The following is a 26,442-nucleotide window of genomic DNA, read 5'->3' on the forward strand; positions in this document are numbered from 1 at the left end:
TCATATTGAGTGCAGATTTCTGAGCAAAAGTATCCCAACAGACACTGACACGTGGGGGGCATAATATACATTGGAAGATTTAGCTACTGGCACTAAAAGCACAGTATCAGGTACTGGAAATGGTAAATTTAGCACATTATATATTACAAGTGGGAAGTGTCAGTTATAATACACTACATATAGTTATACATTGGTACCCCACTCACATTAAACAGTAAAAGCTAACAGTTATTGCCACCCCAAGTAAATTAAATAAACAGTGAGAGGCAGAAGGTACACTCATCTCCAACAACATCATATAGAGTAAGAGTTATATCTTTACTTTTATAGCAGATGAGAAGCACAAGAAATGCTAAAGCAATAACTGTCTTCTCCTTACCAGACAAGTCCTCCTCTGGACTACTGCTTCTCTTCTTTTTCTTCAAATCCATGTTGCTGTCTTCTCAGTAGATCTTTCTTCTTTTCTTCTTTTCTTCTCGCTTTCCTGCTAAAAAAATATGGCTTTCTGTCGCTCTCTCGTCAAATTATTTGCCAAATCACCAAGAGCAAGCTCCTAGCAATGAAGCTCCTAACTGGTATAAAATCAGTTAGTGATCGTCAGTTGGTGGCATGCGGCAACTTAAGCCTTACAGTGTAGAGCACATAGAATGATGCTGGATATCTCCAGTCAAACTGTTAAAGCAGTGGACATAGTTCCTGCTTTAAGATAAAGGGGTTACATTTAAACTTTAATTGTGGTTCCATGGGAGAAATATTACAAATACAATGTACTTATCTATCTAAACTGAGCTACACAAGACTTTAAGAGCAATATAGGGGTCTATAAAACCAATTACAAATCTCTCTCTGTACAATTCTAAGCTTACCTTTTATTCAGACACATAGTGGGATTGCTTTTGGTGGCCTTGAAGGCATCACAGTCTGTGGTGTTTCTCTTGCGTACCTCTTTTGCATCCATTTTTCTGCTGGGGTCTCTCTGTAACACAAATTTTTGGGGTGACTAGATATTTCCCAGTGACCTAGGAAAAAGAAATTACTTGAAATATACTTTCATTCATCAGCCATAGAGCCAAAGGTCATATTTATAAATATTAAATAAATGTAATAGAGTTTCTCCTATAAAATGAATTGATCTCACTATTGCCTGCTCCAATCAATGCATATTAAAACCCATCATTTAATTCACTACGTGACATCAGAAGTAATTCTGTGACAGATGGCTATTTTCTGTCTTTTCAGCCAGCACAGGTGTATGTGTTACCACTGAGGCATTGGTGTCTCCATTCTTAAAAAGGCTTAATAAACATATATAGGCAACAGGGCCAGAACTACAAATAGGCAGGTGCTCAGCTCCCTCTCTGCTTGGAACACTGGGGATGTGAGGGACGGGAATGTGAGGGACTGGAGGAAAACGGTGGCGAGTGATCATATTGTGGGTGATTAGATAGGGAGCAAGGACAACTAACATTAACTTAGGGGGTCAATACTACCTGTCCATCTCTAAGGGGTCTTGTATGATAAATATGGTAATAAAACCATCCCATATGTTTGAATTTATGCCAAAGAAATACATTTTTTGCGCCCAAAAAAACGGCCACTGTCGATGAAAATATTTTCTTTATATTTGAGACATATTGGCATCAAATGCCCTCTTTTATATGAGAGAAGTTTTCATTCTATAGGTGTTTAGAGAGGCATAAATAACATTTGTATACTGTGTAACTACTTAAAGCCATACTTACAATGTTATGGGAAATTTATTAGAGATGCGCAATCCCCAGGACCCAATGTTCTTTCAAAAGCGGTGATTTTTCAGAGCAGTAACAAGCAGCATAGATTGTTGGGTTAGTCAGGTAGTACATTTTAAACTATTTTAGTCAGTATTAGTATTACCACCTGCACTTACTAATCTCTATGGCTAAATATTTTTTTTATTCTTGCTCCAGCTATTTCTGAAGCCTTGATACCACTGGTGGTTATTTCCAGCTTCATGGGGTTAGAATTTTTCAATAGATAGTTGCTTGCTGCCCTGCATTCTGCTCCTGTGGATTCATCTTTGTTCCTGCAAGACATTAGAAGAGCAAAGGAAATAATATGTGCCATAATTTGCTGTGTTCTTTAGGGGGGGATGTAATATTGTTTGCTAGCAAATAGTTTTTGAGAATGTTCGCAGAGTATGTAATAAAATTTTGTAATCGCAAAACCTACAGTATTTTTGGCAACAAAATATTTAACAAAACTCCAAAGCAGTTGTTAACGCTAAACCTTTGCTTAGTGAAAATGTGCAATGTAATATTCAAGAAAATTATAAAGTAATGTGGTACTAAAGGGAAAATACTTTCTCCAACGAGTCCTTATTACACCTTTAATCCAAGGTCCTTTTGAGCATAACAATAATAAATTAAATAATTTAAAAGGTGCAATTAAAAACCAAGTTGATATGAAAATGTAGTAATTTGATTAGTAATTAAAATATGTTCTCAATTTTTACTAGGTCAATTAATTAAAACCTGGCTAGCCAGGAACCAGAAATTCATCAATAAAAATTCATAAAAATTATATAAAATTAAAATTGATGGTCACTTATTTATAAATCACAATTATAAACAATTCCTTAAAGATTTCCTTTTGGAATAGGTAACAGCTGGGTAGTCCCCCCCCCCCCCAATCTCCAACCAGAGTTTATGAAGGCAAAGTTTTGATGTGTGAATTACTGTATAGTTCTCCAAAATGATCAATGTCCACAATCTTAGACAATATAAAATAAAGTGAGAGGTACTCCTCCTTAAGTGGATCTCAGAATATTGCTGTATACAGGGGATGTGTACACTTGTTCACAAGACAAAGGGGTGTAATGGGGCATCCCCCCTAAGAAAAATAAAATGCTACCACAAGGCATAAATGCAGTATTTAGTACCCCAATGCTCCTTATTATTGCCCTTTAAACTCCTAGTGCAGTCTTTCCTGCCCACAATCCCCAAGTCACATCATTTGTATTGCATATACCCCATCTATTTGCCATCACACTTTCCTAAAACAAATAGCAGCTTTCACCCAGCGGCCATATTCCCTCTGACACATCATCAGTAACATTGACATCTGCAAACAGGACATGTGTGATGTAAAGTTCATGCAATGCAGAATGCAGGGCTATACAGACACAACATACTTTGATAAAAAGTTCTGCTGGGGTTGAGCACTGTAATGCTTAAGTTCAGTACATGATAGGATCAGACAGCTACTGTATAGCAGAGTTTCTATGGGAACCAGCAATGTTATCTCTTCATTGGTTGTTAGACTGGAGGGTGTGGTTTAGTAATCTGAGTTGAGAAGAACTGAACATGCTCATGAGCCAACAACCAGTGTAAATGCCTGAGGGAGGGGGCAGAGTAGGTTAGAGGAGTACAAGGATTTCTGTGATTAAGGGGATGATGCAGCCTTACTGTTAACCTTTTAACAACCAGAGTGGCCGTTAGCTAAAGATTTCAAAGAGGCTGTTCACTGATTTTTGTGGGGGGTTTACAAGTCCTTTAACATACTTTGGGTGCACTAGGAACTTTGTGACATTCCTTGTGCCCTGGGAAACTTGAAGAGTCGCTTACTATGGGTATACTTGTGCACTTGTGAATGCATACGTTTCCATGGGGATATTAGGTACTTAGCATTAAATTTCATAGGGATGTAGCAGTAAGAGATATAAATTGAGTGCAATAGGGATGATAAGGCATTCTGTGAGTTCCCTGGGTACCAGAGCCACCATCAGAAATCACAGGCCCTGTACGACAACATTTTCACCCCACCACAGTCCCCATGGGACCCCCCCACCACAGTCCCCCCACAGTCCCTCCCACACACCATAGTAAAACGGTCACACAGACACATTGTTGAACTTTTGGACAAAGAATGATTAAGCTACCACCACACCTGCCTTTTAAGCAGGTACCAACTCTAACCTAAGCTGCACTTACTATTAGAATTTGTCTACATTTATATTGTATAAATGAGTGTTATTTGTTGTAATCTCTTGGTCAAGAAATAATCATTGGAAGCCAGAGTTCCAGGATGCTAATAACCATCCAAATAAGTCTCAGAATTGAGAACATTATGAAGAGGAACCAGAGCCAAGTTTTCCATACTTCAACTCACACTGGAACTAAAATCACTTATAGCAGAGACCAAGTTCCTGCTTTCTCCCAGCTGTGCTTAACCTATCCACATGCCCTATGCTAGCTAATGTCCAGGGCACCAGGCAATACAACAACAATACAACTAATCAAATTCCCTGGGAGTTACTAAAGTAAGTGACTTTGGGTCTCACATAGCCCTAGTACATGAATTCTGCTACTAGGACCTTCTTTTGTCCAAACAACTTTTATTTTAATTATTGTCAAAGACAAGGTTATACAATCTGCGACCTTCCAGTCTGTACTGAAGTACAATTTTGAGCCCCCCCTAAATTCCATGGTTGTCACGGGAAGATGGAAGTTGCAGTTGAATAACAACTAGAGGGCTGCTGGTTGTACATACCTGGACAGTCATATGTACTTGTATGACAACCCCATGCTAAACATGTGCTGCTGGATGTTTGAATCACTATGGATTGTAAGTGTATTTAGAGATATTGAAATAATGGCTGAGGGCTTCACTTGGCCCCTGTGGGCAGTGATTATGCAGTTTTGTAACACCATTCTTTTGTTTTGTCTTATTTTTCTGTTAATATATAATGTAAATAGAAATGTAATCTATTGAACTATTTATTATCAATGTTATTACAAATGTTCTACTCATGCTCAATAAAATAATTCACATAAATATAGGGACTGTAGATATTTATTTCCATACACAAACATCCATATAAACATTGCTGTAAATTCTAACATCATTATGTAAAATCTAAACCAGAGATGTCCAACTTCTGTGGTACTGAGGGCCGGAATTGTTCTGGTCTACATGGTGGAGGGCCGATAATGGAAGCCAGTCTTGACCACTCCCTGTTTTTAAACCAGACACTCTTTAAACCCCACCTATGTTACACAAGAACTTTTAAGACCATGTCTACATTAATGGTGGTAGCACACCAAAAAACCAAATGGTTGGTGCTCACTGCAGGGCTTTCACTCATATGTGAAACAAGTTTATTAAACCATATTAAGAGATACCCTTAATTCCATATGCTCATCCTCCCCTGTGGATAACACAGCAACCCCAGCACTTGAGTAAACACCTTGGGGACCACCTAATAAGTATTTCCAAATGCTAACAAACCCCCACCAGGTTCACCTCTTGCTGCCAGTATGGCACACACATGGGGGCAAATTGACTTACATCCGAAAATTCGCCAGTGACGGCTTCACTCACAGCCCAACACTTCGCCAGTCGTAGATTCGCCAGAACAATGCTTGCACTAGCATTGCCTAATTTGCATACTGTGGGAAGTTAAAGTTCAATGGACGTATATGTTGCAGCAAATACATTACACTACATAAGCCTGAGAAAGCTTAATAAAATAAAATTGTTATATTGCCCTACACATGAGCCCAGTGTATAGTTTATGTGCCATATGTTAGGAAATATAGGGGGGAAGCTGGTTGCCCCCAAAAAAATGTACGCTCTATTTCAGCCTATCACCATGTAAAAGGTAGCGTTTTTTGGGACTTAAACAATTTTCAACTATTTTTTAAGGAACTCCTATCTACTCTATTGCACTTCGCCTGGTCTGAGGTGGCGAAGGCAAGTCTGGCACAGGAGGTAACGTTCAGCAAAATCCACAAATTCGCCAGGCGTTAGAGAGTGAAGTACAACTAGAGTCTGTCTCCTTCACTAGTGAATTTTCGCCCGCATTGGTCACTTCGCCCTTTAGTAAATATTTCCCATGGAGCCTAGGGAAGGCAGAGTATGTCACACACAGGGAGCATAGGGCAGGCAGAGTATGTCACACATAGGGAGCATAGGGCAGGCAGAATACAGCAGGAGACATGGAAACCTATTAGGACCACTCTAAAATAAACAGTTTATACTGTAACACAATGCTAGTGGCCCTCTGGCAGTTTGTATGGGGTGTGCACAGTTGAACAAAGCAGGCGTGAGGTATGAACAGTACATCGCTTTAGTGGTGTGAGAAACAGAGGTGTCACAAGTTTGAACAATGCAGGGGAGGATTACAGGTGTGAACAATGAAAACAATGCAGGAGGGTTTAACCCTTTTGCTGCCAGCCGATTTGGCTCATTTGGTACTTTTATTGCCAGACCATTTTTGAACATTTTGTTCTCTTTCACTTTAAGGGCGTTTCCTAGAAGGTCTATTAGTTTACCCAGGAAAACAATATATTGTTTTTTCAGGACAACCTAAGCTTTCAAAATATGCTACAATTTTCATGTAATTCCACTTCTGTAAAAAAAAATATAGGCTTCTAAATGTCTAATAAAATAAAAACAAAATCATGTTTCACAATACAATCATATATATCAGAAACATAATTTATTTTATGAACGAGAAAACAGCTTAGCTAGGAAAGTTCTATGTCTCCTGAACGCGCCAATACCAAATATACAGTTTTATGGATACTGTATTTCTCACTTGTTTAGATCAAAATCTCCAAGCAGTACACAACCACATTTCCAAAACATTGCTCCACAAAACAGCATACTTCTGATTTCAAGTCTTTCTACTCCAAAGCACCAAGCAACAAATCTTTTCCGACATTCCCGAAAATCACCTCAAAACTACCATTTAGAAGCATTTTATCTCCCACACATCATTAGGTACCAATGTAAAACACCCTAAACATGAATGCCAGGAGTCCACTGAACAGTGATGCCCAATATCTATAGATTTACCTAAGTATGTGGCATATATTAATGTAGACACCCCATTTGAGCTCATTTGAGATCAGTTCTGTCATTTCAATCACTGCAAAATCAAACATTTACAGCATCTTTTGAGGGGCAAAGATAGAAAAAAATATGTTCACCCAAGAAAACCATATATATTCAGAAAGTACACATTCCCCTGAATCCAAAATGGGAAGCAATGTTTTTCTATTCCAAAGCACTAAGCCACAAACCTTTACTAAATTTGGTGATGTTGATGACATTTCCAAAAATCACCTCAAAAGTTCCACCAGGCTGCATCTTATCTCCCACATACTATTAGGTACCAAGATAAAACAGCCCAAATATGAAAGCGTTGGGTCCTCTGAACAGTTTGATGCCCAATGTACATAAGTTTATCAAAGTACATGACATGTAAAGACCCCAGAATCTACCTTGTGCATACTTATTTGATGGCTTACATATACACTAATTTATAAACACTGGCAGTTTTATGAGGGATAAAAGCTACAAAAAGTACCAAGATAAACCATCCTAAATATGAAAGCCTGGGGTTTGCTGAACAGTTATATGTATAGGTATGGAGACGATCACGTTACAGGATTTGTGTGGCATCAACCCTTGGCTCGATACCTAGGAGTTCGAGGGCACATAGGACTCGCTGTGTAAACACCACTAGTGCAGCAAGGAAGTCCTTTACTGCTGAGCACATAGAAACTACAAGCTTGGCAGTCAGAGCATTTTCCTGCCAGCATGTAGTACCTACGTGCAGTTAAAGGGGATGTAAAGGCAATCCCATTTTTACTTTCTTTAATAAAAAAAAAAATCTCTCTCCAATGTACTATAATTAAAAAAATGTGTACTTTTTTTATGAGAAACCTGACTGTATGCAGTGAAATTCCCCCTTTGTTCTACTTGCTCTGCTGCAGATTGGAAACTTTAGATGGTCCCTAGCTGCTCTGCAGGGAATGATCATACTTTAAAATGGCAGGGGGATCCCCCCAACTTACTTCCCTGACCTCAAGCAGCTTTGTTTGTTTCCCTATAAAGCCGACGGCGACTGTGTAGAGATTTGTACCCACAGACCCAGTGCAGTCTGTATATTCTGATTATTAATCAGTCGTGCTGTATCGGCAGATATTATTTGACAATTCTATGGCAGATATTATTTGACAATTAGGACAATCCCTAAGTTTAACCTCCCAGACCACACTGGGCATGTTCATGGTCTTGGTCTTGCAAAGATGTATAACAAAGTTACAAGATGACAGCCCCCTGCGGCCAACTTTGAAAACATAAATCATCTGTTTAATTATGCTTCTGGTACAGTAAGTTCATGTTTATATACAAATTACAGCATTTCTAGCATTATTCTATTTTAGACTTTAGTTCACTTTTAAAGGTTTAAATGTATGAACAATGCAGGTGGTTACTGTCATAATTTGAGGTGTAAACAATGCAGGGGGCAGTTATTCTCAGTACTGATACCTTTTAAACTTACACAAGGTAAGCAGTCACAGCAGGCAGAATTTCATGTGGGGGCCACACAAGGGGGGTCGTCGGCTGCATGCGGCCCATGGACCACCAGTTGGACTGCACTGATCTAAACCATTTCCTATTCTTTACCATAGTACATTCATATTTTTCTGTCTGTCTGCCTATACACTTGTCTGTCCGTCTATCAATTGTCTATCTATCTATCTATCTATCTATCTATCTATCTATCTATCTATTCTATCATTCATGTAGGATATACTTTAGAGTCTTTTGAGCCATTGGTATTGCAGGGTGGGAACAATGTTTCAAAAATCAGGTTAGGCCTGCTGACCTAATAAATACAATACAAGTACAATATAAGTACAATACAAATTTTCAGTAGAGCAAGAGCATAACTATAGTCAAACTGCTATGGCAAATGAATAGGGAGTTAGTCTCAAGAGTAAACAAGAGTGGGGAACTTGTGCATTTCTTTTACACGTTTCCTTGTTTTTTTTATTATTTTAAGTATTTCTTTCTGGGGAAAATGTTCTTAATTCAACACAGCAGACATAATCCTTATACCTGCAAAATTTCCATTTTGTATACCTGTCATCGTTTAATATAAAACATAATCAATTGTCAGCACGCGTATAGTGATGGGCAAATTTCTCCCGTTTTGCTTCGCCGGAAAAACGACAAAAAATTGATGCCCGCGTCAATTTTGACGGCGTTAAAGTCAATGGGTGTCTGAACACTGTTTACGCGCGCCAATTTGGACGCAAGAGACTTTTTGGACGCACGTGCAAATTTTTTTTTGATGCTGGTGAAATTTCCCGGGAGTTTCGTCAGTGGTGAGATGCAGAAATTAGCTGCGATTTCGTGCCAGATGAATTTTTTCGCCCATCACTATACGCGTATTCAATATATTATTATAGATAAATTATAACTAATTTTACCTAAATTAAAATATGTGGAAGACTGAAATCACTCAATTAAATAGCATACTACCCAAATCACAAGTATGCATCTGCAGCTAAGTATTACATGCCGGAAATGAAGCCAGTAATAGATTATACAGCTGAAAGTTATAGACAAATGATGTGCAGTTCTTCAATTATTCTTTTTTCCTGTTACTTTGGTTTTATTCTATTACTATGCGCTAAAAGTAAAAGGTGATGATAATTTGTAAAGCTGATTAAACATAATTAAAAGTAGCAATAATAAACTAATACCCAACTATTTACTCAGTGGAAGGTCCTCTGGATTTTATGATGTGTCTATTATAAGAAAGATACGGTTTCCTGCAATGTCTAGCAGATACTTTTGCTTTTGGGGTCTCTGAAAAATACAGGGCAAAATTAAGCAGTAGTAATTCTGAAGTCTTTTAGCAGCGCATTTACTTGTAACAAGCAATCAGAACTTTGGTTTTATTTGTTACTTGGAATGTTCAGATCAAAGCTTAGTGCTGATTAGTAACTACAGTTATGGAATCTGTTATCTGGAAAGCTCCAAATTATGGAAAGGATGTTTCCATTTTAGAAATTGATTTTCATACCAAACTATGATGTAATTAATCCTTATTGGAAGCAAAACTGGCCTATTGGGTTTATTAAATATTTACTTTAAGTCTAGCAGACTAAAGGTATGAAATATATCTAAATTATAGAAAGATCCATTATCTGGAAAACCCTAGGTCCCGAGCATTCTGGATAACAGATCCCATACCTGTATAGTATGGAAATAGTCATTTATTTTATATATCCCTGCTATGTGACAATTCCCTGGTCTTTTTGTGACTAGATATATGGAGAGTTATCTGTATCAGTGATGTCTCACTGCTTTTGTTATGCAGCCTGGGGGTGTACATGAACAATGAACTTGCAGACCACTTGAGGACTGTTTTTTTAAAATGATAGTTGTCCTATGAGAAACAAAGTTTCATCTGTACCACATTCTCCAAAACATTTTTTCACATATATTTCCTTGTATGTTCCTCCATACCAATACGCCTTGAAGGGCAAGATGCCCGTCTATAAAAAAAAAGGCTATACAAAAAACACTGTATAGATTAGGGATACAAAGCCTCCGTTGCTCCATTTGTTGCAGAACTACAGCTAACAACATGCTCCTGCAAGCTCAGCTGCAGAGGGCCAAATGTTCTGACCCCCTTGGTACTGATAGTAATAACTTTCTCTCCAATGGGCAAAGTAATATATCCTGCTGTGTGGTCTTGGGAAGCTCCAAAAGCTATTTCTTCTGATGATGGATCATTTCAAATGTTACCAGCCTGCAACGTTCATTGCCCTCTAACAAAACGTTCTTTGTGCCACTGACCATTACCCATTACTTTCCATTTACTTTAGCAGAACTGTTGGGTTTACAAGGAGCAGCACTGGGTATAAATGTGAGGAAGTCATTAGCCTTAGGCTAAATTAACACCTCACTCTCTTACTGGCAAGAACAAGCCACTCAGTAACAACAGGGAACTGAAACCCATTGTAAGGGTCAGGGCACACAGGCATATTCAGGGAGATTAGTCGTCCGGTGACAAATCTCCTCTTCTTCGGGACTACTAATCTCCCTGAACTGCCTCCCGACCGGCTAAAATGTAAATCGATGGCGGGGTGGCACTCGGCGCGATTCCTTTACCGAAATTGCCTGAAGTTGCCTGACAAGGAAACTTCGGGCAACTTTGGAAAACGAATTGTGCCTAGTGCCATCCCGCAGGCAATTTACATTTTAGATGGCGGCAGGACAGGGGAGGCAGTTTGGGGAGATTAGTTGCCCCAAAGAAGAGGAGATTTTTTATGGGTAACTAATCTCCCTGAATCTGCCTGTTTGCCATGATTATTGCTCAAACACATTTACATCCCCAAAGTCAGTGAATGCAATATTGATGTGTGGGTCAGGATTTCTCCGACCCTAACCCATCCTCCCTTGGCCCGCATCCGCACTTCCAGTTGCTTTTATAGCGCCAACCGGCCCTGCCAATAAAAGACGAATCCGAAAGTCGGAAGCCACATTTGACGGTGGCAGACGGGGAGAGCTGGAAAAGAGCTCAACCCGCACCCGGCCAACACCTGTGAAGAAGAGTGCGAGGTCGGCCCGAACCCGTCTGACCTGCGGGTATCGGGTCAGCCCGCACATCACTAGAATGCAATGATCTCACAGAGAATAAAGGAAAATGCCATTTAACCCAGACTCAGAGCCACAAAATAGAATATTCTTTATCTACAGTATTGTAACCCTATTTTGGCCACCTGCTGTATTATAGGATATACATCATCAATATCTTACCATCAAAGGTCCTGAATCACCGGGTGATGTTGTGATGGTTGATTCAGTTAATGCCTTTAAGAATGGCTTGGATGATTTTTTGGACAGACATAATATCAAAGGCTATTGTGAAACTAAGCTCTATAGTTAGTATAGGTATGGGTATATAGAATTTAATTAAAAGTAGGGAGGGGTGTGTGTATGAATGCTGGGTTTTCATTTGGAGGGGTTGAACTTGATGGACTTTGTCTTTTTTCAACCCAATTTAACTATGTAACTATGTAACCTTTGCTAAATGAAAGGGGTACTGGGAATTTCTCTACATGGCAGTGCCTCCACCTAGTGGGATCCAGGCATACACCTATGGGTGGTCCCACTAGGATCAAATAATATACACCAATGCAGAAAAACAGTTAGAACTTTATTCAACTAAGAAAATTACACTCAATAACACCCCTGCCCTGGGGATCATGTGTGGTAGTCCATCCCTTGCACAGTCCTTAGCAGGCAAAGTCCCACATAAAGACAAAGACACTCACAGTCCCTTTCCCCCAAGATCTCTTAACTTTCCCCAGGTAGTGCTACCTGCCCAAATTCATCTCCTGCTGGACAGAGGTAGTTGCTCCTATGTAACAGGCACACGGACAGCAACTGTCCTCACATAGGTTGGTACAGGCAACCATAGCATCTGTCATCCTCAAGCCGGGCTCCAAAGCTATCCAAGCTGAGCACACAAAGTTTACTTTAAACTTCAGGGTACAGCTCCCAGCATTATTTGCAGAACACAGCCCTCTTTACTGGAATTCATCCATAGGCAGCTTCGGTCTCAGTCTATTCACTGCCTCTAAGCTCTAGACCCTCCTGGTTGAGCTACCAATTCTTGGGGCCCTGTACCCCTAGCCCTCCAAGGGCCTCACTATCCCTTGGGTTTATATCTTCCCTCAAGTTCCAACACTCTCTCCTGGAGTTAAAATAGAGAGAGACTGACACTAAGCACACGGCATCTCAGCTTTATAAAGAAATGATGTAACAGTGACACCTTCTGGCTAAATCTAGAATCTGCCAGAGCACACTGCACAGGGACAAAGGACTCACCCCCCCTCCCTTATCCAATTTAGCTCCAACACTTAGTTGGCCCTACAGTACTCTTAAAAGCTAAGCAATGCAGTCAGTATAACGAGCATGCACATTAGTGTTGTGGATATGATGCAATTAAACACACCGTGAGGCTGCACAGTTGCATTTACCTCCAATATGTTACTATGTAATATACCCCAGATTAGTTTAATTGAGCTTTAATGGTAATTATTGCCAGATGCCAAATACCTTCAACTTTCTGGGTTACTGTGTGTGGGTAGGCACACATACAAACAAACACACACACACATGCAAATACACATACACATTAGAAGGTAGAGCAGAAAGTACAACTTTGCTTTAATACATTCCATTTTGTAAAGCATGAATTACCAGAAAGTGGCAAACACTATATGGAATGTTTGGGGATGGGTAGCCATACAGAAACAGATACTGACAACTAATCTGCAGGCACTTGATGTAACAAAGTAGGAATCATGTGCCACCTTGTGGCTGAAGGGAAAAACAACAGTCATACTGTATACATTTTAGGGTTGCCAGCTTTTTCGAAATATTGATTTGCCTTCTTATCTGTGTTACCTTGCTTCCCTATTAATACCACTGCTATCAATAATAATTGTCACTCACATTGTTCTCATATAAATTGAAAGCTGACATAGAATGGACTGTTTATAAAAAAACTGCAGTTATATATCTTTTTTATTTTGTTAAGTGACAAATAAATATGTGATTGACACTAGGAGGCAGATTTCTAACATATGGGGAATATATTTTTGACCCTTTTAGACTTATTTTTCCATAAGAAAAAAAAATTGTTCTCGAGAATAAAAATGCTGACTTTTCTTCACAAAGGGACATTTTTTACCTGCAATTGACTATCATTGGCAAAAAGTTTTCGAGATAAAAAAATTACCTTTAGTAAACCTGCCCTATATTATCAGTTTGAGCAAAACAGCACAAAACTATAGTCATTTCTGTTTCTTTCCAGGCCAAGGTGGTGATGAATACTTGCAACCACATGGTTGAGGGTTTCTCACCATCATTATCCCATTTATACAAGTATGGGATCGGTTATCCGGAAACGTTTTCCAGAAAGTTCTGAATTACTGGAAGGTTATCTACCAGAGACTCAATTTTAATCAAATAATTCAAATGTTTAAAAACTATTTCCTTTTTCTCTGTAATAATAAACCAGGTCCTTGTGCTTTATCCAAACTAAGATATAATTAATCCTTATTGGAAGCAAAACCAGCCTATTGGGTTTACTTTCATGTTTATATGACATTTTTTAGCATTCTGGAGAATAGCTCCCATACCTGTTTGCTTTTATTTTAAAAGCAAACTTGTTCTGTGGTACAACAATCCCTGAATATCAGGCCAGGCATCAGCCAGGGAATTCAATAAAGGGCTGAGGCTGAGCTAAAAGACTCTACATATGTAAATATGCTCAACAGAATATGATAAGCCAGTCCATTCACTTCATTGTTTCTGGGTGATTTGCTCATTTAATTTAGCCCAGGGTTAATGACTTCCTCACAAAATGCTGCTCAATGGAAACTTGACAGTTGTGCTTTATAAAGTTCATGGATGATTGTGGGTAACTGTAATTGGTACAATAAGTGTTTTGTTAGGGTACAATGAATGTTACAGGCTAGAAACAACTTTATATGGCCCTGAAATCACTACCGCATCATCATATATGTATTGATGTAATGCTAGCAAGTTTACAGTATTATAATAAATGATTAGTTTATTCGCACAAGAGCTTACAACAATCTACTAATAAAGGGCTTCTGTAGTGTGCAAAGACTTTGCCTAAATTTGCCTCCTCCCTGCATTCTGCAAGGAGATTAAATGCAGCCAGATAAACTCTACACTCTAAGTCAGTGGCTTTCAAACTATGGGCTGCCCCGTCTGTGGGTTCCTAGAGCAGCTGGATGGTGAGGCCCAGTATGAAACCAAATAGGAAAAGATTGGAGGGGAATGCTTCTAAATTATGATAGATATCCTTCAATTATAAGAGAGTAACTGCAGCAGCCACAGTTCAATATACAGGTATAGCATCCGTTATCTGGATACCTGTTATCTAGAAAACTCTGATTTACAAATGGTCATCTCCCATAGACTCCATTTTATCCAATTAATCAACATTTAAAAAAAAAAAATTTTTTTTTTCCTCTATAATAAAACATTATATAATATAAAATAGAATTGATCCTTAATGGAAGCAAAACCAGCCAATTTGGTTTATTTAAAGTTTACAGGATTTCCTAGTAGACTTAAGGTATGAAGATCCAAATTACAGAAAGATCCATTATCCAGAAAACCCCAGGTCCCAAGCATTCTGGATAACAGGTCCCATACCTGTACATATCTGTAACCTTGTCATGGGCTAACCAAATATTTTGACTGCAAAATGGAGCAAAAAGGCATTAAAAGGATAGTTCACGTTTACCTCCTTTTTAGTACGTTATAGAATGGCCAAACAACTTTTCAATTGGTCTTCATTATTTATTTCTTATAGTTCTTTTTAATTACTTGACATGTTCTTTTGACTCTTTCCACCTTTCAAATGGGGCCATACATATATTTTGTTAAACTACAGATGTTCTGGATATTGTTACTTTTTGTCTTTCTATTCAGGTTTCTCCCATATACATTTTCCAATCGCTTATTCAAATCAGTGCATGGTTGCTAGGTTAATTTGGATCTTAGCAACCAGATTGCTGAAATAGCAATCTGGAGAGCTGTTGAATAAAAAGCTAAATAACTAAAAAAACACAGATAAAAAATTAAAACCAATTGCACATTGTCTCAAAATATCACTCTCTACATCATACTAAAACTTAACTCAAAGGTAAACCACCCCTTTCAAGTATACTATAGAATGCCATGTTTTTAGCAACTCTTCAGTTGGTCTACTTTTTCTTAGTTTCATTTTTTTTTTTGATTTTGTCTTCTGTCTCTTACAAGTTTCCAAAAATCCTATTGCTCCGTGAGGCTATGTTTTTATTGTTACTATGCATATTCTACAGCCATATTCAAGCCACTCCACATAAAGGATTAGAACTGACAAAACCATATTAAAATATGTAAACATTGTAATCTGTACTTTGTCAGCCTTTTTACTCCTCTCATTCCTGGTGGTGTCACTCCCTGGACACCTGGCAATGTAAAAAACACAAAATAGGAACTGTCCACACCAATGTTCTTGTGGGTGCTTAATCCATTCATTCGGTCATTAACATATCTCTGCCTAAAAGTATCTGTAAGTATATAGGCAGCATCATGGGATTGTTTACTCAGCAACAATGAAACACATCAGTCTATCCATGTGGGGACTAAATAACTTTTAGTGTACTAAAATAATGTTTTGATTTTAACTATAACAGGTGCATGAGTTTATACATATATTGGTCACTACAGGTCTTCTATGCACCAAATTAAATAATATTCATTATGTGATACTCTGCTGCCAGATTTTTTCTTTTTCCAGGCCAAAGTTTTGCCAATGTCATTGTATAAACTGCTGTCAACTAATAGAATATTATACTGTTTAAACACTAGCAAATCCAAATTCTTTCATTTTATGTAGATTTAGGTTTTGACTATTCTTTACCCTCTAAATGAGACATTAATTACTTACTGTTTCAGGGTTAAAGGGGTTGTTCACCTTTAGTATGATGTAGAAAGGGATAATCTGAAACAATTTTCAATTGGTTTTCATTTTTTATGGGTTTTGAGTTTATTTAGCTTTTTATGCAATAGCTCTCCAGTTTGAATTTCCAGCAATCTGGTTGCTATTGTCTAAATTACCCTAGCAACCATGTATTGATTTGAATAAGAGCCTAAAATAAAAATAGAAGCGGCCTGAATAGAAAGATGAGTAAGACAAAGTAGCAATAACAATAAATATGTAGCCTTGCAGAGTATTTGTTTTTAGATGAGGTCAGTGATCCCCCATTTGAAAGCTGGAAAAAGTCAGAAAAAGAAAGAGTCAGAAGAAAAAGGCAAACAATTCAAAATAAATAATGAAAAATTGAAAATTTGCTGAGAACTAGCCATTCTATAACACATTAAAAGTTACCATAAAGGTGAACCACCACATTAGCATTACAGGGTCAGCAGAGAGACAGACAGGAAAGGGGATCCTGTTACTATAAGAAAAATCAAAGGAAAATAAAATCAAATCGACTTTTCTAACATTATAAACAGCATAGTAAGACATGGGTCTGAATCGGTCACAGCAATGTGGTCTCCCCAAATTTTAGTAACTTCTATTCACACCACTATATATATACATCTCATATAATAAGACACTGAGCCTCATTTATAAAGAGTGGGCAGATTTGCACCTGGGCAGTAACCAATAGCAACCAATCAGTGATTAGTTTTTTTTTCAGCAAGCTGCAGGTTGAGCACAGAAAGCAATCATCTGATTAGTTGCCATGGGTTAAAGTCTAGGAGCAAATTTGCCCACTGTCTATAAATGATCCACACTGTCACAGATATGAATGGAGGCTATACATGAAATATGTGTTTTGTCAGATTATGAATATTCAAAATAGGTACCTGTAACAGAATAATATGCAGCAGAGTTTTTAACTTTAAAATAGTTTATTTTATTGATGCTGTAAATCGTTGGTTAATTCCTGCTGTCTTCTCCAGGAACAGGTTTTATTTAGACAGTAGCTGTGTGTCCTGAGGCTTTATTCAATATTCCAGTACTTTGCGGAACCTTCTGCTCTCCAAACATGAAATCTAAAATGAAGGGAAGAAAGGATGAGTGAAAGAGTTCCATGATATCTGAGCCTAGGCTTGGCATATTCTTACCAAAACAGTTCTACAAGAGCAGAAACAGGATTACTGACCTACAGATATATACTATATGGTAGCATCACTAAGTTCTCTCAACCAGACAGGGAGGAGCCAGACTTGGAAAATATGACCTGATGTAACTAAAGGTCTTTCCTTTATGCAGATAATATATTACTGGTAAAACGTAAGGCCAGAGAATGCACATTGATCAGCCCTTTTTTGTGTGTTTGCAATAGTTTTGGCGAGCTGATCAGTATTATTATTATTAACATGTATTTATATAGCGCCAACATATTGCTTAGCACTGTAAAATAAATGTGATTATACCACTAAATCACATGAATTATATGAATAGAACATATGGAGTTACATACCGGTACAAAAGGTGAGGAAGGCCCTATGCAGAAAGAGCTTACACTCTAAGGGAAGGGAGTAATACACAAGGTGTAGGAGTGGGCAAGATCGAATTAAGTGGGTATTGTATGCAGTGTTGCATTTGGTAGTCAGAGTGAGGGTAGGCTTCTCGAAAGAAGTGCGTTTTAAGATATTGCTTGAAAGCAGAAAGGTTGGGAGAAAGTCAGACAGACCATGGGAGAGAGTTCCAGAGGAGGGGTGCAGCCCTTGCAAAGTCTTGAATGCGAGCATGTGAGGAGGTAATGAGAGAAGAGTTGAGTAGCAGGTCAGTAGAGGAGCGTAGTAAGCAGTTGAGTGTGTATATAGAGATGAGTTCAGAGATGTAGGGTGGGGCAGAGTTATGAAGTGCTTTAAATGTCAGGGTCATTAATTTGAATTTGATTCTGAAAGGTAGCGGAAGCCAGTACAGGGATTGACAGAATGACGTGGCAGAGGAGGAGCGGTTGCTGAGGTGTTTGAGCCTTGCAGCAGTGTTCATTATGGACTGGAGAGATGACAGTCTCTAAAGGGGTAGGCCAATTAAAAGAGAGTTACAGTAGTCTAGACGTGATATGACGAGAGAGTGAATAAGAATTTTGGCAGCATCTTGGGTGATAAATGATCGTATTTTGGATATGTTCCTTAGGTGGAAGTGACATGATTTAATAAGTGACTGGATTTGAGGAGTGAATGACAGGGCAGAATCTAGGATAACCCCAAGGCACAGGGCCTGGGGAGAGGGGGTGATAGTGGAATTGTTACCTATGATGGATACTTCTGGGATGTTACTGGTGTTAGTTGGAGGAAAGAGAATCAGTAGTACAACAATATGCCTTGAAATGCTTTTTGAACTCCCTTTATTTACTAAAAATCATGTGATTAGCAAAATCCTGGCTACCAGTGCCCTCCTTTATCCTTACAACTTCTAGGGGGGACATTCATTAATTTTGGGTATACATACTATAAACTTCATTTTTATAATCAAAAAGGAGTGGCCTATGGTACCAGAGCACCTTTGGGTTTTAGGGTGTAACCCATATTCTGCTGGGAGCAGCCAGAGGTGATTTTAAGAACAAAACAACCAAAAATCAAAGCATTCTGATCCTTTTTTGGCAATCCAGAATCTAGATCTGAATGCAATGGTAACTAACCATATAATAAAAATCTCACCTGTATCTGTTAATCTGTATCCTGGTTGGTAAATGTGAACGATGGTGCGGAGGAAAACTGTGCAGCTGGTTCAATATGGCAGCACTGGAAAATAAATGCTCAGAAAAAAATGGTTAACAAGGATATTTTTCCATAAAGATTATTGTTAGAAGCTCTTAGGAAGGCTATCAGGGTCCATGTGCTCAATGGGGGGACAGGTGAAATATGCAAAAAATTGCTTGGTTTCTAAGCTTGATTTGCAGTTTTTTTCCCCTTATGTTAATTAAGGCACACAGACTTCATATTGTGCACTTCATCTGACAATACATGGGGTTATTCCAAGTAAGGTGGCTTTTATTAGCAGCAGTGTTTCCTAATGTTGGAAATCTCAGCTCATCAACCATAAGAATTCTATAGTTTTGAGATGTAGGTTGGTATCACCAGAGGGGTACCGCTAGTGGCTTGTGAATGGATAGAGATTGAACATTGAGCTGTCACAGGCCACTAGCTATGCCCACCCCAATCCCCCCCTCTGGTGACATCACAGGCCATGTATAGATGTTAGTAACAGGCAGTGCATAGCATGAAATATAAGGGGGGGAAGAAGATGGTGGGATTTTTTCTTCTTTTTTAAACTTAGAACTGTAACAAATAGCCACTTCATAAGGACCTGGATGTTAAATAAGTGATGGACAAGTATGTGGTTTAGTCAATGCCCTCTTTTACAGTTTTTGCAAATATTTAGGTGGTATATAGGATGTACTTTTTGGATTTAGCCAGATATATGTACTGGTATCAGGATCAAGATTGTACTTGTCCTGTCTCTGTAGCACTGTGGTAGAATGTAATTTGAAGCATATTTTTGGTGGCTATGTCTTTCACAAGGAAAAAAACTTAGATATAAACATTAAAGGCAGCTGCAAGTTCTTGCTCTGGTGTTGGTGGCTGCTTATACAAACACACCTACAAACCTGGATCTAAAATGTCAGATGAAAGCAGGTGACAAATCTTTTCCGATGGCAACATAACCTGTTGGATTTCTAAGGTACAGCAAAACAGCAGTTAAACCTGCAAGAAGCTGAAGGTGTTAACAGAATAAATACATTCTCTATATATTATGGTAGTTATCGAGGCATTGATACTACATACAGTATATTGCACTACATCTGACAATACATGGGGCTATTCCTTAATAAACATAGCATGAATGACATTAATTAAGGGTCTGGATGTACAAGTATGGTGGTTGTTATTAGCAACAGCTTTTCCTAATGTTGGAAATCTCAGCTGATCAACCATAAGACCTTGGTAAGAATTCTACAGATTTTAGATGTAGATTGTGATAGCACCAGAGGGGTACCGCTAGTGGCTTGTGAATGGACAAAGATTGAAAATTGAGCCGTCACAGGCCACTAGCCATGCCCACCCCAATCCCCCCCTCTGGTGACATCACAGGCCATGTATAGATGTTGGTAGCAGACTGTGCATAGCATGAAATATAAGGGGGGGGGGAGGAGAAGATGGGGAGGATGGGTAAGATGGAAAAACATGGGTAACATGGGGGGGATTTTTTTTTTTGTTTTTTTTTCAACTTAGAACAAAAACTATTAACAAAAATAAGCATTAAAGGCAGCTGCTTGCTCTGGTGTTGGTGGCTGCCTCACACACACTCCTACAAACCTGGATCTAATACATCAGATGAAGGCAGGTGACAAATCTCCATTTCGGGTGGCAACTTAACCTGTTGGTTATCTAAGGTATAGCAGACTAGCAGTTAACCTGCAAGAAGCTGACGGTGTTGACAGCATTGAGATGGATACACAGCATTCACTTACCTTAGTTGATGCCAGAATGTTATACTTTACCCGATGGGTTGCTAAAGATGAAGAATTGGAGAAACCAGGCAGATGTTCCCAGTGGAATGTTGCACAACATATCGATGGTCACTGCATTGAGATTCATTTTAAGACATGTTCAAAAAAACTACTGTTGTTCTTAGTCCTTACTGATAGAAAAATACAAGAGTGCAAGTGGCTTCTACCTCTTGGGTGGCACAAAGATGACTTATTCTTGCCAGCTTGGATCTACATAGCTGAAATTTTCAAGCACGCTGGTTTCCCTGGGGTCTTCTTTTGGGAATGGGATGTTCCTATTGCAGAGCCCTGCAACGGATCTCTGTAGGAATGAAAAAAACACAGTTTTACAGTTATTCCCTTTATTCAAGGTGATATGAAATAATCTATATTGACCATCAGTTCCATTTCTCAATTCACCAATGGACCTGCCATAGTATTTTTCGCAAGGGCGCTGAAGCTATACATAGTAAAAATTGACACGACAAAGTCCATAATTGTCCATAAAATAGTAGTTAGAGGAGAGCACTCATAGAAGCAGATATCTGCTTCTATGAGTGCTCTCCTCTAACTACTATTTTATGGACTAATATGGGATTGTGGTAACTCTTTATGGAGGATTGAGGCAAACTTACTCTAGCATCAGCAGAGCGAAGGAACAATCTCCCTGTTGTTCAAAAGTCCAAAATTGTATATACTGTATTCTTAACTGAACACAAGGCTTTGGCTGCACCATAAATATTGTCCACACAATTGTTTTAGTGCCTAAAATATCAGTGGACATAAAACACTTTGAAAAACTCCCTGTGTCGCCCTCTGAAATTAGTGCCAAACCATTATACCCATCTTTACATTAGGTTTTTAAGTGTCTAATGTGCAAATAATATATATAAATCCCCTAGGCATTCCTTCTCTCAATCTTATGAATTAATCCTTGGATTAGAAAAACAAACCTGGTGCAAAACTTAAAAAACTGGACTCACTGTATGGGCTCTTTCACTAGTCAAAGATATTACATTACAGTTATATACTTACCATTTTTGGTTTTACAGGTGGAACCAGTTGTTTTCTTTCCACTTTCACCCAGTCAATTGATGAATAGAATGGGTGGTCCCGAATGTTGGAATAGACCCCAAGGCGAGTGTCAGGGGTTTTCTTCAAAAGCTGTAGAAATTAAGTAATAATTATTTAAAAACTGTACTTATATTAGCACTGCAGATAATAAATTGCTTCTAGTACTAAGGTATATAACCACATAAAGGAACAGACCCATTAAACATGGAACTCCTTACAGTTTGGGCAACATATTTGTAATAATAGCACCATATCATCAAGAAGCATGAAAGGGATATTGAAAGAGCAGGGAGAAGCATTGTCATAAGAAAGGAGAGTTTATAAGACAAACCATAGATACCAAGAAAAAAGTAAAAGCAACACAGAAGATAGAAGAAAAGCAAAAACAAAACATGTAAAAGCTAAATCTTTAAGGGTAAAGAAGTGTTGGCCACCTGGATCATTTACTGGGCTACTTTTTGGTACTCACTGAACTCTCGGTTTCTAAAGCCAGCATGGCTAACATTCTTCATTAACTACTATACTCCACCCTTACACATACACCTTTCCTATGGGCCCCCTTCCTAACATGAACTTGTACTGGAGCCTTTTTACTCCAGGCTCCAAACATGCTGGCCACACTTGGCAGAAAAGTAGCTTTACTCCTAGAAATACATCCACTTCTATGACAGGCCACAGATTGGGACTCCCTATGCAGATGATAAGTGGGCTTGATCAGCAGAGCTTACAATTTCTTAGTGTGCCTGAATACATGGAAACTTCCATAATAGATTCAAAATAAATGTGGAGACAGCCTCAACTATATAAAATGAAGATATGTCCCTTTTACGAAAATGTTACATTATCTGTTGAGCTTGTGCCAACTGCCTTTGCAGAACCACCTTTGTAGTAATAGCTATAACAATACACTAAAGACGTTTAACCCAGTGGGTTAAAATGAAAAAACAGCTTTTTTGTAACATTTGTGAATATGTGTATAAGAACAGTTGCAATGCATAATTAAAATGTACAGTACATTTAAGCATTAATAATCTTAAAATTTCAGTCTGATTTTATTTACCTGTTGAAGGAGGTCACGCAATTCAGGCCCAAGAGATTTTGGATACCTTGGCTTCTCATAGATGATCGTCTTTAGGTGATGTTTAAGATTTCTCTCTGGTGGAAATGGTAAGTTACCGGTGGCCATTTCGTATACAATGACCCCGAACGACCACCAGTCTGCCGCTGCGTCATATGGGTCCTCTGACAAAATCTTCAAAATAAAGAACAGATTATTTATAAAACTGACATGCTTCTATATTTGAGTTTATTCTTTATCTATAACTCTTCAAATGTTTTATTTTGCAATGGTTATGTTAGACTGAAAACCCTGATAATCATAGCAGAATGGAGAAACAATATTTGATATAATTGCCATCCTTCTTACAGAATAGAACTTTTATTAAAGGTAATCTGTCTGGTAGTTTTTACTGTCTGCACTACTGGTTCTGAAACCTGAAACAATATTTTAATAATTTTACTGAATCATATCGACCTGAGCTAAAGTGGTCTGCTACTTGTGCCACAAAATGTGTATAGGGATGTAAATAGGGAATGCCTGGGCATTAAATGCACTCTATAACCACTATAATTTACCCAGGCGTAAGTCTGCAGTATTGTAAGTTCTCTGCAAAGTACAGAGATAGGACTGTCAAAGCATATTCAGAGGTGGTATCCTCTTAGTTACTAGGAAATATTTTTAAAAGCTACTGGCTAACTTGTTTTGCAAAAAAGCCTCAGGAATACGGTCATTTGAATTTACTGGTGACATATGTCTTATTATTTTCTCAAAACCTGTCCAGGTACTGGAAGTGAGCAAATGACTTCTTTCTGGTTCAAGGTTAGGAGAAACAGATAACATTGAATAAACCTGTGTTACAAGCACGTGGCCCATGCAAGGCCAAACCTGCATTATTGTCAATTTCATTATTTAGCTGAAGTAATGAAAAAAAAAAAAAACATAATATAAGAAAACATATATATTTCATGATTAAAACAATAGGTAAAACTTTTGTTTGGTCCAAGCCCTGTTCATTGGACTCATGATGACAGGAGGTATACTGCCCCTTTAATACAATGAAATACTGTATAAATATGTTGGAACCAGGATTCTTACCTCTGGGGCTATATAGCCTGGTGTGCCATAAATCCCAGAAAGGGTTTTATGTTCAACTGTATTGGTACAGACAAGTCCAAAATCGCCGATCTTAATATGGCCTTGTTCATCAAGAAAAACATTTTCTGGCTTGAGATCCCTGTAAGAAACATATCAAGCACAATCACAAAGGTTCAAACCCCATTAATGGAAATAAGCAGAAAGGAGAGGCTGAGAAGTGAAGGAAGATATTGTGGTTCAGCATGACAATGAATACAATAAGCAAGACTTGGAAAACGAAAACTCCCAAAAGAAATAATGATAATGCTTGTCATCTCATTTTCATTATTTTTTATCAGAGCTAGCATATTATACATCATTTTAAGATAAGGTATCTATAATGCTTAGTTACATCACTGCAAGAATGATCTGAATTATGCTCATAAAATAGAACAAAAGTTTAAAGAAAGCAAAATTTTAGAGGTGAATGAAAATGTTCTTACCGATGTACAATCCCTTTGGCATGCAAGAACTGCAAACCCACTGCTATTTCTGATGAATAAAACCTTTTTAGAGAAAAGGAATACAAATAATGTGATTAAATAAATGACATATAAATTGTACCCACAGATTTACAAAACGTGAACGAAAAACTGGAGCATTCATGTTATGTAGAAATGAACAAGCTCCTCAGGATCATGTAGGATAACTCCTACAGGTATGGGATCTGTTTTTGAGAATGCTCAGGACCTGAGGTTTTCCAGATAACAGATGTTTCTGTAATTTGGATCTTCATACCTTAAGTCTACCAGAGAATCATTTAAACATAAAATAAACCCAATAGGCTGTTTTTGCTTCCAATAATGATTAATTATATATTAGTTTGGATCAAGTACAAGGTATGGTTTTATTATTACAGAGAAAATTTTAATATTTTTTTAAAATTTTGATTATTTGGATAAAATGGAGTCTATGGGAGACAGCCTTCTGTAACTCGGTGCTTTTTGGATAACAGGTTTCAAGATAATGGATCCCATACCTGTATAGAAAATAGTACATTTGAAGATTTATTTGACTATACTACCATTGTCTACCATCAGTAATATGACATTATTCACTGGTTTATAACATAACCCATATCACAATTGATATAAAAACATAGCATGCATACCATTTACTTAGCTCGAGTGAAGGAATAGAGGAAAAAAACCTCTAAAAATTTCTACTCATAACTCTGAACTTTAGATGAAATCAAGTGGTTAAGAAGTGTAATTGTGCCTTTTATTATCAATAACATATGTCTTGTATTTCTTGTTTCTCACTCTGTACTCTTGTCATAACATAGCATGTTACTTACAGTATTTTCTGGCTGTTCATGTTCTTTTGCTTCTTAATTAGGCTTTCCAGTGTGCCGCCTCTTGCATACTCCAGTACCATCATCAGATGTGACTGGTTAGGAAAGAACAAAAGGAGAGGGTGAGCCATAAAACAGTGGAACACTACACCTAATATAATTTAGTTAGTCCAGTATTTCTAATAACAGTTATAATTAATATGTTTAATAACATGATATCATTATGGATTATATAGGGAAAAATGTTAACACTTTACTGGGCTATCTTGCTCTTTGGGCTCCAAAAAGATATACAAAAGCTTAACTGCACATGACTGCTACTGTTGAAGTGTAATTTTTCATATTTGATACATTCTTATTTGTTCTCTTAATTACATTTATTAAAGTGTACTATGATACCCAGACACATCATATTTCAGCTGTCTGAATGAAATCAATTTGAACATACCCAAGCAATTATATTTTTACAACCTTAATACAGTTATGTTTTACACTATTCCTTTAGTTGTACTTGCACAGCCACATACAGTAGCTGTTACATTTCTTATCCATATTATCAAACCAATATACTACCATGGCCAATTCTTAAAGTTCCATGTATAGAAGGGAGATCTCTGATATCAACTATATTCAATTTTATGGTGACAGGGTTTTATCTAAATACAGAGATACTATATAAAATACTTTTATTAGCAGCATAACATGGTTAAGAAGAAGGGTGGCTAGAATTTAAATTCACTACCCTGTACCTGAGTTTGAAATGTTGTAAATGCCCGGCATAGAAATGGGCATTCTCTCCCTAACTGAAGAACCTGGGCTTCTCCTCTGACATATTTGAATTCCTTCCCGTTCTTCTTCGGCATAATTTTAACTGCCACAAGTTGGTCCTTTATGGCATACGACGCTAACATCACCTAGAAAAAAGAATAGAAAGAAGTGACATTGTGCCCTTTAGTTATCCAGCACTTGTGTACCTGCTTATA

General features: G+C 37.9%; 2 protein-coding genes across 6 annotated transcripts in view; both read right to left on the bottom strand.

Moving 5' to 3' along the window:
- LOC108705665 (protein kinase C delta type-like) overlaps positions 1-958 on the bottom strand; it is a 42,603-nt gene extending 41,645 nt beyond the window's left edge. The window contains exons 1-2 of the transcript XR_005961508.1: positions 867-958; positions 380-487 (exon numbers count right to left, since the gene is read on the bottom strand). The gene's annotated coding sequence lies outside the window, so the exon portion shown is untranslated. The remainder of the gene's footprint in view (positions 1-379; positions 488-866) is intronic.
- foxd4l1.2.L (forkhead box D4 like 1, gene 2 L homeolog) overlaps positions 867-26,442 on the bottom strand; it is a 59,389-nt gene continuing 33,813 nt past the window's right edge. For all 5 annotated transcript variants that reach the window (XM_041586518.1, XM_041586400.1, XM_041586341.1 and 2 more), the window contains 11 exons: positions 26,209-26,373; positions 25,463-25,554; positions 24,609-24,671; positions 24,127-24,265; positions 23,032-23,223; positions 21,933-22,061; positions 21,086-21,219; positions 19,066-20,990; positions 17,257-17,445; positions 1,743-2,062; positions 867-976 (listed from right to left, as the gene is read on the bottom strand). In XM_041586518.1, coding sequence (XP_041442452.1) covers positions 21,109-21,219; positions 21,933-22,061; positions 23,032-23,223; positions 24,127-24,265; positions 24,609-24,671; positions 25,463-25,554; positions 26,209-26,373 — 891 coding nt within the window. In that variant the 3' untranslated portion in view covers positions 867-976; positions 1,743-2,062; positions 17,257-17,445; positions 19,066-20,990; positions 21,086-21,108. The remainder of the gene's footprint in view (positions 977-1,742; positions 2,063-17,256; positions 17,446-19,065; positions 20,991-21,085; positions 21,220-21,932; positions 22,062-23,031; positions 23,224-24,126; positions 24,266-24,608; positions 24,672-25,462; positions 25,555-26,208; positions 26,374-26,442) is intronic.

Source organism: Xenopus laevis, chromosome 1L (genome assembly GCF_017654675.1).
Source record: "Xenopus laevis strain J_2021 chromosome 1L, Xenopus_laevis_v10.1, whole genome shotgun sequence".
Lineage (NCBI taxonomy): Eukaryota > Metazoa > Chordata > Amphibia > Anura > Pipidae > Xenopus > Xenopus laevis.